This window comes from Leptosomus discolor, chromosome 11 (assembly GCF_034619465.1).
Source record: "Leptosomus discolor isolate bLepDis1 chromosome 11, bLepDis1.hap2, whole genome shotgun sequence".
NCBI classification, from domain to species: domain Eukaryota; kingdom Metazoa; phylum Chordata; class Aves; order Leptosomiformes; family Leptosomidae; genus Leptosomus; species Leptosomus discolor.
In genome coordinates this window covers 16,211,119-16,223,512 of record NC_141401.1, presented here as the reverse complement: position 1 = coordinate 16,223,512, position 12,394 = coordinate 16,211,119, and the positions used below count along the sequence as shown (strand labels likewise).

The following is a 12,394-nucleotide window of genomic DNA, read 5'->3' as shown; positions in this document are numbered from 1 at the left end:
CGTAAGGCCAGCGAATACATTGGGGAAGTGCCTTGTAACACACAGCCCTTTGTCTCCCAAACTCTGAAACCCAGGCAGCCTCACTCTGCAGCTAAACAGTAAATTGAGAGGAACCGCTCCAAATCTAACCAGGTATCTGTCACTCTACCCATCCGCCAAGAGATGAGGTAGTTGGCACGCTAAGACAGGTAATTTTTAGCCTGTGGAACGTGGAGATGACAGAAAGGAAATTAATTCAATTGGCTTTATTTTGGCTGGCCAGGTAGAGTTCCCAAGCGCTCTGGAAAGCATCCCAGACACCTTCCACGACAGAGAGAATGTTTCTCTCCAAACAGTCACATTCCCCCCTAGCAACTGGGTGCTTCTGTTCAGCATCAGCTATCAGAAGTCTTTTTTGGCACTGCTTTGTTTACACGCCAAAAAGGCCCAGCCCTCAAGCCTTGCTTATTCTTTGTAGGCTGATGCAGCTGTAAGGCCACTCCCTTTTCTATCAAGTTCTTACAAATATCCTTGTGTGTATGCAAGTGCACTGCAAATACAAACACTGAAATTACTGATCTGGTATGTCAAAGGGTTATATACTTCTGAGGTTTGCCTGAAAAGCAGCATATTCCTCTGAAACCAGTTCTTCTTTGGTCAGGGTGGAGCAGGGGGACCCTCAGGATCTGCTGTCTCACTACCTTAGGCTACAATGAAGTGGAGGATTCTCTGGAGATGTGGAAATACTAAATAGCTCAGTACAGTTCTCAAAAAAGAGCAGCAAGCTGAGCAGTTTCTGGAAGGCGGCACTTCGGCGAAGGCAGGCTAGTACAGCTGAGAAGGTAAAAGGACTTGATGTGCCTGTTACTAGTGGAGTCTGGAGCAACCCTGCTCCAGCTTTCAGCTAAGGCTAGTTTTGTCCAAGGATGAACACAGCACACCCGAGGGGCTGCCTGTGACTTGTATCTAGTGGAGACCCCCAGGGGTCGGTACTAGGACCAGTACTAGTCAATATATTCATCAGTGACCTGGATGAGGGAACAGTGCACCGTCAGCACATTTGTTTGCTGATGGCACAAAACCGGGAGGAGTGGCTGACACCCCAGCAGGCTGTGCTGCCGTTCAGAGAGACCTGGGCAGGCCCAGAAGAGCTGGGCCGGGAGGAATTTAATAAAATACAGCAAGGGCAAGTGTAGAGTCTTGCATCTGGGAAAGAACAACCCCACAGACCAGTATAGGTTGGGGACTGCGCTGTTAGAGAGCAGTGTAGGGGAAAGGGACCTGGGGGTCCCGGTGGACAGCAGATGACCATGAGCCAGCCATGGGCCCTGGTGCCAAGAAGGCCAATGACATCCTAGGGTGTATTAGAAGGGGTGTGGTCAGTAGGTTGAGAGAGGTTCTCCTCCCCCTCTACTCTGCCCTGGTGAGACCCCATCTGGAATAGTGTGTCCAGTTCTCGGCCCCTCAGTTCAAGAAGGACAGGGAACTGCTGGAAAGAGTCCAACACAGAGCCACAGAGATGATGAAGGGAGTGGAACATCTCCCTTATTGACGGAAGGCTGAGGGAGCTGGGTCTCTTTAGCTTGGAGAAGAGGAGGCTGAGGGGTGACCTTATCAATGTTTATAAATACGTAAAGGGCAAGTGTCAGGAGGATGGAGCTGGGCTCTTCTCAGTGGTGGCCAATGACAGGACAAGGGGCAACGGGTACAAGCTGGAGCACAGGAGGTTCCACATTAACCTAGTGAAAAAGTTTTTCCTTGTGAGGGTGACAGAGCCCTGGAAGAGGCTGCCCAGAGAGGTGGTGGAGTCTCCTTCTCTGCAGACATTCAAAACCCACCTGGACACATTCCTGTGTGACCTACTCCAGGTGGTCCTGCTCTGGCAGGGGGGTTGGACTAGATGATCCTTCAAGGTCCCTTCCAACCCCTAACGTTCTGTGATTCTGTGTGTAGGCTTAACTAAGCCAGCCCTTGAAACGACGTCACCTGGGTACCGCATGAGGCAAGAGCTCAGCGTGGGCACCAGCATCTTCCAGCAAGACCCAAGATAAACGCAGCTCAACTGCATTTCATCCCACACTGTTATCAGTCAGTCTCTGCACAGGCTGCAGGTGTACTTCTAGATTGTCGATTTAACAGTTCCTTCAGCTCCAGAAAAGCTGTGTTTTTTCTGTATACAGGGGATGTTACCATGTCTAGCATCACTGTTTTTCTCCAAAACTTTTTAAGAAATCCTTAAAGTGTCCTGAATAAGTCACCTTTGCACTAGGTCTATGCAAAAATCCTCACTCCCGTGATCCTCTCAACAGGACAGACATTAGCCAGCACATCAGAGGATTCTCAAGGGAAAAACTAAAGCCTCACTGAACATGGGAGACATCTCTCCCTAAGGGGGGGATCTATGGCACCCCATGGGCCACCCTGAAGCATTGCAGAGGGGCGAGACTACAGGTACAGAGCTTGCACTCCACCGTTTCGGCTGTTTACTGGTAGCAGACACCTTATCTGCAGGAACAGCCAGCCTACAGCAGGAGGACGTGCCAAGCCGAATGATAACGATCCCCTAGGAAGTGGTCCAAAGCAAGATGCAAAACGGCCATCCATCCTCAAACGTGGCTGGGGTTTTTTGGCTGCTTCTACCTGCTACTCCAGAGCAAAGGAAGAACATCAGAGAAATCCAGTGACTAAGGAAGGTCCAGAGACATTCTGCCATGGCTGGATGGAGAGCTGGGGGATGGTGGGGAATATGAAAGAATCTCAGTGTCTAAGGAAAAATTTGGTCCAAGGACAAACTTCGTGTCCCCTCAAGAAGGGCCACCAGGGAGGTTACTCTGCTGATGAGGCTACCAGTTTTCTCCCCTGTGAGCAAGGGGGCATTAACAGCTCAATCGTTACTGCTGCAGCAGCTTCACATGAAGATCTGGCAGCACCACCACAACCCTTGCCCTTCAAGCTTAACACATGAAAACCAAGTCTAAAAAATAATTTGGAAAACCAGCTGATAGTGAAGAGACATTACGGCTGTTGCCAAATAATATTTATAAGTAACACAGTGTTTATAGACTAATATCTGCATGAGTTGCTGGCTCAGCTAGAGGCTCACTGATGTTACCCGCTACAGCTCACTGCAGCATGCGGAGGCGGATGTACGATTTTGGAAGGAGAGAGTTTAAATTCCAAATGATAAGCACGCCATTGCATTAAAACATTAACTTTGGCATTTCATAACAATGTATTTAAAACAACAAAATTAAGAATAAAACATCCAAGTGTGGAAATCGGCAGACTATCAACGATTTCTCACATATGCATTTGTAAAATGCCCCTGCTTATAGGGTGTTTCCCACCACAATATCATAGAAAGCTTCAAATGTCATTACAGAAAATGCAAAAGTATCCAAGGGAATGTAAGACTCAAGTCGGCCTTTAGATGAGAAGATGTTATGCCGATTGCGTCCCTTCATCCAGGCAAACCTAATACACAGATATTGACTGTGATATTCAGTATTGCATTTTGTCCTCCAGGGAAGTGGACAGAGAAAATGTTTGGCCACCACAAAGGTGCATCACTCTCCAGGACTCAAGCTTAGCTGCCTCTAAAATAACAGCAGACCGAGCAAGCACATTTAGTAACCTCAGTTATGTGGCTCATCATCTTGGACGCCTCTGTCCGAGATGATGAGCCTGGATCCCTCAGGCATCTGAAAAGCAGCCACACCAGCCGGGAAAACTTCAGCTTTTGAAACAAACAGGTAGTAAACTCTTCACCTCCAACGTGTGCTTAATCGCACTAACATGGTGGTGGCATTGCCTGGTCATTGATCTGGTCAAGTCAAAGCCAACTTCTATTGGGTTAAGTCCATTTGAGGCTGCTTGCAATGGATATTTACATATGAAATTACAATCTGGTATCTTGTTTTGGTCCTTGTGAAACTTGACCAAATAAGATTCTGAAATGCAAGGAACTACGAACAGCCACAGAGAGGTGAGATTCTCCCTGGCCATCCCAACATCAAAGTTAGGCCAACATGGCATAGCAATATGGAAGACGTGCAAGAGAACATTTGAACCGCCTTTTTCAAAGTTTTCTGGGCTGGTTGAGAGTCACTTTGAGGCCAAACTGCTGGCAGTACAAACCCCTGAGCAACTGTGAAGCTGTTAGTTATGCAGAGGAACATGCACTACACAGTTTAAGTTTTGCTGGATACACACCTAGGCCCATCTCAATGCATGCTCTAGGAGGAGTTAGTAAGTGCTACTCAAGTGGTTAAGATCAAAAGCTAGTTTCCTCTAGGTATGCACTACTCAAGACAGTTCTGATCTGCTACCGAAGTGATCCAAGCCTCAGCCATTCTCAAAGTATTAACATTTATTATCTTTTTTGTAAGATGGTGGGTTTTTTCATTCTCTGAACAGCTCAGGAACGGTGAAGCTGGTTTCGCTCAGACTTCACAAGCGGATCACTGTTTCAGCACCTCTATTTTCATCCCAAAAGGCAAACGTCTCGCTGCGTTGTTAGCAGGCCCTTATGCAGCTCAACAACAAGTTGTTGCTGCACAAGCTACAACACAGCTGCCTTTGGAAGTCATCTACCGTGCTAGAGGGCTCGTCCAACCCAGGAAGACACTAACGGTTCAGCGCTTCCCGTACTGATTCAGCATGTTGCCCTCCACGTACTCTGAAGCACCCGCTCCACTACTTGGACACGTCGTGTTCCTACATACGCAGCACACCAGCCGCTGCTCACAAGATTCATTCAATAGGTTTTCTGAATAAACACTGTAGTAAGCAACTAGGTGTCACATTAAACCCTGTTTCTTGATGTGGTTCTTTCCAATACTCATTTTAGCCTCAAACTGCCCCTTCTCCCATCTTTTAAAGAAGGTATGCAGAAGAAGCTCAAAGATGAAACAGTTACTACTTTTTTTGTGTACCAAACACAGTTTAACTAATTAGCACTACCACCAAACCTGGTAATAAAAACGTAATCTTTAGAAAACATAACTCAGTGGCTGTTACAATTAGATACAGTTTCCAGAGCATTCCTTAAATACAAATTCAGTTACACACCAAAATAAGAGCCCTACCCCCACTCTTTTAACACTGAACACATGTTTTATTTTTGAAGCATCTCTGCGGTCCCAGTCCCTTTAAGTGTAAAGTTTCCTTACAAAACCTGCCCAGTGTCCAATCCAGATGCCACACGGAAGAGGGAGTGCCACCACGGATTAGAGTGTTTCCAGCTCTCCCCCTGTGCTGCTCTACGCTCCTTAGGGCTGACGTGCAGGATTTCTCAGGGCTACTACAGCAGGAAAGAGAGGGGAGCACTAGACCCTTTGTGCAACAAAAGCTTTAAAGATACTGAAATAACCGCCCTCCCACCCCATAGCCTGAGCTCTTTGGGAAATCCAGCGTTAGGACTTCGCACAGCACTTGGACCCTCTCCGCTTGCTGGGCTTAATGTTCAGAGAGGGAACAGATGAGAAAGCAAAGAGCTCAGAGCTGAACGAACTGGGCTGCTGATCCTTCCTGCCACAAAGCCCCACTTCGTTCTGCTTCCACAGCTTTGCTTCGCCCCCCACCCACCCCACCCCCCCTTCCTTTTTTTTTCCCCTCCTTTTCTCTTCACAAGTGGCTTTGAGCACCCTTACCGTCTGGGACTTCATCCGGCCGCTTCCTTTTCTCATAAACAACTATGATGACAACGAGGATAACGATTTCTGCCAAGATCCCCAAAAAGGGCCAGAGAGGAGCCAAGTGGCTGCGGACACGGAGGATGGTTGTGACTGAGACAGAGCCGACCTGGTTGGTCGCATTGCATTGGTACTCGCCAGGATCCTCATTTATCTGTAGGTTTGTGATGCTGAGCTCGGTGTAGTTGTCTTTATTTGAAATAAAGAATCTGCCAGAGGAATTGTTGATGTCCTGACAGAAGGAGAAAAGTGGAAGAGGAAAAGAGCAAGAGCTTTATTAAGGTCTGGTGCCTTTTCATTTCTGGGTCACGGAAATTAGAAGAGATTTGAGGGATCCTTGCAGCGACGCTGGTTCCTTAACACAACAGAAAAGCCCGCTACTAGTATTTATTCTGTATCTCTCACTGAGGTGAACTGTGCTTCAATACAGCAACAAAAAATGCCAGCTTAACTGACAACCTGCATTTTCATCCTACTTTTAACAGTGTCAGCCATGAAATGCCAGCGGTTGTGATCACGTAAACTACCATGTTGTGTTCTCAGCCTTTTGCTTCAAGAGAAACCCTTACTCCATTCACCAGTTAACAGCAATAAGATGAAACAGGTCGACCTCAACAGACGAGGCAAGTAACAGAAGAGAGGACACATTCCCTAGCGGGGGACAAAACAATTTTGATGTAGAGGGGAAAAAACAAAAAGCAGTGCCAGTTGAGATTATTCTACACCATATTAGAGAGCATTTCCTAACTATCTAAGGTATGACAGCCCTAAGAAAATTTGGCCTTTCTTACGTTTTTAAAAGAAACATGCACTGCTCACAGGTTTGTGGTCAGGGAAGCCTAAACCACTGACTCCAGGAACATTTAGAGAAGTTGGTATTTAAGGCACCATATTCTTTCTACATTTGAAAAAGACACTTCCAGAGTTGCTTACATTTAAAGAATCAAAAAGGGGGAAACCTTCAACAAAGTATGGATGTTGGATCTTCCTGAAAGCTAATCTGGAATGAATTAATCAAAGAACTTTACCAGAAGGACAGTGTGAAGGGAAATCTACACACTGCTTGGTAAGTCGCTCACACGGCACTGTCCCACAGAAATTTAAGCTCACACTTAACAGTGAAGAATCAACCCATGCTGTTATTTGCTTAACATTTTCTCTGCATCTACCAATCAAACTGCTACCTCTCTGGCAGATCACACAGCAACATAAGAACAGGCGGGCTAAAGGATTCGGCAACTTCCAGCTTCTCTTCTGCTATTCCAATTGCTGGTCAAATTTTCTCGCTCGCTAGATCAGTGGCTACTCAGAGAAAATACGATCACTTAAACACTAATAGGTACCTCTGCCGCATCCTCATATTAAGTCTTGTGAGTTCAACCAGTAAAACTGGAAAACAGCTTGAGAAATTTATAACCAAGCGCATTTTTAAATCACATTTCATAACTCACGTCTTGCAATTTGTGGCAGATACCCTGAACACCATATCTCTCTGGACAGTTCATAACTCTGCCCAGCAGCAATGCGATGAGCAACTCTGTTCACACAAGAGACACAGAAATACCCATGTTATTCTCACCACTGCCGACAAATCTCAGTGTCACTCACTAACGTATCGGACTTCTGAGGAACTGCATTTCAAGGGGTTATAAGGCACCCTAAACAATATACCCCTAAACCCAAGGTGCTCGTTTCCTTTTGTACTGGGGGTTTTGGCAGGTTAATGTGTGCCTGACAGTTTTCTTACCTCAAATACTCCATTGACCTTCTTGCGCCACACCCACTCGGGATGTGGGAAGCCCACAGACTTGCAGTACATGAGTGCCTCCTGCCCCTCATTTTTGTTTTCACTTCGCTTGTGGCCAGTGATGTCAGGAGTAGCTACGAAACAAAAGAAAAACCTCTGTGTTTACAAGCTCTTTGTTAAATAGAGTTATTTCAAGCTCTGAGAATCTGAACAGAAAATAAGTGGCAAGTTCCCTGGAAGCTGTTCCTTTCCCACACTGAGCCTATCTTACAGAAGAAAAATTGTGATTCCCATGCCTCTCCAAGCAGCACCTCGACTGAAGATCTGCAAGAGTGTCCTTCAGGCTTGGTTCGCCAGACAGATTGACAGACAAGGGAGAAATCTCAACATCAAAGTTGAGTTATCTACCAAAAACCTACAAAACTAAAACGGCCCAGCCATTCCCCAGTGGAGGCAACTGAGAAACATCCACGTCTGCCTCCCCACCGCTCAGGAGGTCCCTGCGGCTCTGCAGTACCTTCAGCTTTGAAACAGAGCTGCCAGAGATTCTGGTTACAACTTGCCCATCATGTCAGGACTCTGAACTGATAGTGTCTTAACATGAATTTCTGAAAGCTGAATCAAGGTATTCTTCCCTGCAGCAAGATTTTAGATTCAGTCCACAGACATGCTGTGACTTGCTACACCTTACAGCAACACTACGCCTGGGTACCGCTGGGTACCTGTAAAGCAGCAGACGCCAAAATCCCTCCAACACAGAATCGTTTCGTTTAGCCTATCCAGAAATACATAAACTCTAAGGAGGGTTGCAGGTAACGCTGGGCAACCACAAGCAAAACACAGCCCTGAGTATCAGCAGAAGGTCTTCTGAACTAATTTATCTATAAATAACTGTAAATATCTATAAATCACTGCTGTTTGCCACATTTGTCACGGCAGCCCGTTGCAGCCTAATGCCTCACGAGAGATTACGATGGATCAATGGACTGCCTGAGCTGAACCTTCGCTTAAGCAGATGGCTTTGGTGCCGCAGTGACCACCTTTAAAGCCCATTCGCTTTCTAGCTTGCTAATTATGTCACACGTGGCCTGCTGTGTGATCGCAGAACACTGATCTGTTAATCCAGCAAAGTACAATCTGAGTGCTCCAGGAAAAGACCCCCAGACACTGGAATTCAGGGCTCTAATTCAAGGAGAGATCCCTTTACCGCTAGCAACTCCTACATACAGGTAGAGAGAGGGAGCACACACTTGTGACAGCTCATCTGCAGCTGCAAGCTAAAAGAATTAAGCAAATTTCACAGTTCTGATCAGTCACTGTGAACAAAAAGCCAAGCAAAACATCTCGTGCAACCGGACAGCATCAGATGAACCTGCTCTTCCCCAAACTTACATCACAACTCTTTGCGAGAATGTTCGGCAAGTTTAAAGCGCTGAAGGAATTATCATATTTCAAAAGCAAGGGCTTTTCAAATGCAGAAAGTATCCCATGCCTTACTTCTGCAAGGTTCTTTTCATGCAGTAATGCAGCTGATTGGTAATGTTGTTAGAGGAAGATTTAAAATAAGCTTCTGAACAACAGAAAAATTATGGTTGTAACAATATTTAAGCTACAGCGTTCCTTAGTATGTGCGCATTTACCTGAAAAGACAAGATCAGGAGAGGCTGATCAACCCAGGCTTTTCTCAAAACACCTATGTAAATTCAAAGAGGGTTTCCAACACACCCGTGAGCTTTGCAGAAGTTCTGACCATTTGCCATGTAAAGAAACGTGCACTTGCTGCTTACAGAATTATTAACTGTTAGTTGCATTTCTAAGGCATGACTTGCCCCAGCTCAGGAACAACCAGAGCTGCCGGTATGCGCTGACCAGATCTTCCACGCTGGACGTTGCTGCAGAGGATGCAGAGGCTAGTTCCTTAGCAGAGACATTGCCTACCAGAAATTACAAACAGGACTTCCAGTGGAACCCTTAAGGAAGTTATGCCATTTTAAAATATTTTAGTATGTTAAGCATGTTCTCTTTTCCTGACTTTTAAGTAAACATCTTTTCAGCAGGGAGCTGAAAAAGACCTCATTACCTAAGAAAAATACTACGATTGTATCACCTCATAAGGAAGAAGGCAAAGGAAGTACTTGATCAAAGCCTGTAAGTATCCATGCAGGCAAACAACAGCTTTGCCAACAACGTTCAACATACAAGATCATATTGCAAGGCCAATGGATGAAGCTAGACAGATGCCAACTAATTGCAGGTTGATGCTAACCCTAACCATGATATATAAGAACAAGGCACTTGAGGGTTTATTTATCTTAGCAAACTGATACCTAAAATGTATCTTTACACATCAAACATGAAAATACTTTGAGAGCCATAAAACACAAACTGAATGAAGATACCAGATCATAACAGTTCTCTGGTCTTGTGCAAAAAGAAGTTGCCAGTATAGGAACTGAAGCGAGCTGGAAAGGAAGGAACACTCCATACTCGCCAAGCGATCACACACTACCTGTGCTTACAAGGGGCAGTAATACCTGGGAGGAAATTGGGTTTTCAAGCTGAAGGTCTCAAAGAAGAAAATAAATCAACTTTAGGGTTGAGTGCACTGCATGACATCTTCAGGATACTAAGCATCAATATGCACCTGCAGCGACCTTTCAAACCGCTGCCTGCAGCCTCGAAGAGGAGTACACCATTCATCCCAAAAGACAGTGGTTCAACAAGAAGTGAATTTCATCTCGTGATCTACTGAAAGGCATCACCCCTTCCTTGCTAGGCTTGGAAAGTTCTCGTTCAGGCAGGAGCTAAGCAAGCCCAGTGACCCTCCTGCAGTTTTTGCTTACTTGAGGATGACATGCAGCGATCTCATCCAACCTGATGAAAACGAAAGGGCAGCAAGAAGCAGAGCACAAGAGACAGACTTAAGGTGGCAAGGCGATGGTCCCAAAACTGGCACTGACGGGTTGTCAAAAGCGATTGCAAATTACCCCCATTAGCAGAAGAAGAAATAGGATTCATCAGCTTAAAGCTGAAGCCCCACACAGTCTCCATCTGTCAGCACTCCGTTTTTCACTGCCATCTACCAGCAGCCAGCAAGTCAAAGCAGAATCTTGCAGGGGAAAAGGGTACAGAAGTCAGCGCTCTGCGGCTGGCCCACTTTTTCTATAAGGCCGCTGAGAAAGAAAGAAAGAAAGAGGAAAAACTTTCTAGGACACCCCAGCTTGTACTGCAGGGTGACCTAGTGTTCTCCTACAGCCAAGAGATAATTATATTTCTTTATGAAGAGGACACCTTCACCGGCTTATCCCAACGAAAGCGTAAGTGACAAGAACACATTCTGCTCTTTCCTGGCTGGGCCAGCTCAGCAGCAGCCATTTCCAGCTCTAACAGGACAGGGGCTATTTTTGTACGCAGTCTGAGGGGAGCACTACATGGAATATTAATATTTCAGGGCATGATGCTAGACAGCTTCAAGCTATGGCTGAGACATTAATCCAAACTCTACCAAACTGTTTGGCTAATTGTGTTCCGCTGTACAAACTACAATTAAAGTATTGCTGCAACTGATCTCAGTCACAGATTTAGCAACAGAGCAATGTTTTCCTGCGAAGCTTTTCAAGTTAAGACTTTTCTTACACCATTCTGCTCCAGTGCCAGTAACAGATAAAGCACAGAATGGAGCAGGTTTTCTTCAGAAAGGATTTAGATTTCACTTCAGCTTTTAAGCAGCAGAATCCACATCTCTGTTCAGATACAGTTGGCTGTGGAGACATGGGCACAACATGCTACATCAGCTCCTACATCAATGAAACCAAGATATCACCCCTGATAAAAGCAAGCAAGCTGTTTACTCTTACGTTATGAAACAGGAAAACTAAATACTGAAGGTGTTTGAAACAGCATATGGAAGAGCAAAAAGAGGCAGGGCTAGTTTAAATTAATTGCTACCTAAAAAACCCCACACAGGTTTAGCCATTCTTGACACAAGAGTCAACTTCTGGTAAGCATGATTCTTTTGATAGTTTTAAACTGAATCACCACAGAAAGGGAGTTCATGCCAGAGTGAACACTGGACCTCCATGTTTCAGGTACCCAACAAGACAAAATATACTGTGCAGCAACTTTCCGAATGGTATGCTTTTAATACAGCCCTGAAAAGAAGGTGGTTTTTTTTTCTTCTTAGAGGGCATACAATGTCTTTTCTTCCTATATAGGAGGTATTCAGCCCTTAATTTCCACGTGTTTTCAAGATATTTTACTATTATTACTTAAAAGGAGAAGAGACTAATATGCATAACACCTACAAACCGTGACCTAGTTAACAAAACCCCTCAAAGTTTTCCCATTAACAGAGAAAATTAAAGCAAGGGCAAAAGCACCTAAAAATATTCTCGCACATAAAAACTGTTATGTCTTATGGGTGACCTATTAAAAGGTCTCTGGAAGATTTATTTTTCTGCATTATAATTCCAATCCACATCTACCTTTATAGCCTGGGCGGAGAGCTAAGACAGCAAAGGTACTGCGAGAAGGGAGAACGTGACATGCGTTTTCTGTGTGACGCTCAGGATCTCTCCAAGATGCAGCTGTGCTAAGGGAATGCCTGATTTCTTAATTTCTGCTACAGCACCGTGAAACTGCAGCAGAGGTTTACAAAAGCCGGGAGTCAAGAAACCAAGATCTTCCAAGTCTGCTGAAATAACCACTTGTTTTCCAGCATGCTGCTTGGGCCAGAGCCAGGGTGAAAGCAGAAGAGTAACATTCTGAGGGCAGGTATTGCACGTGAAACAAGAGCTTCTGGCTCAGCTCAAGTTAGGGGCTACAATCAGCACTTTTCAGAAGTGGGCAGTTGGTTGTCTCGGAAGCACCGAATGGGACTGGTCTGAGCACTTGCTATTGGGAAATGGATAGCAACTGGGAAGGATAGAAGAGGAAGGTGCAAAATGAGCGAGGGATGAGGAGGAAAGTCAGAAGA

At 45.3% G+C, this 12,394-nt stretch overlaps 1 protein-coding gene across 1 annotated transcript in view; it reads right to left on the bottom strand.

Annotated features, from left to right (window-relative positions):
* The window catches only part of NPTN (neuroplastin), a 59,077-nt gene that overhangs the window by 7,197 nt on the left and 39,486 nt on the right, over nucleotides 1-12,394 (bottom strand). Inside the window, exons 6-7 of the mRNA XM_086471331.1 lie at nucleotides 7,420-7,553; nucleotides 5,631-5,904 (exon numbers count right to left, since the gene is read on the bottom strand). Coding sequence (XP_086327457.1) covers nucleotides 5,631-5,904; nucleotides 7,420-7,553 — 408 coding nt within the window. The remainder of the gene's footprint in view (nucleotides 1-5,630; nucleotides 5,905-7,419; nucleotides 7,554-12,394) is intronic.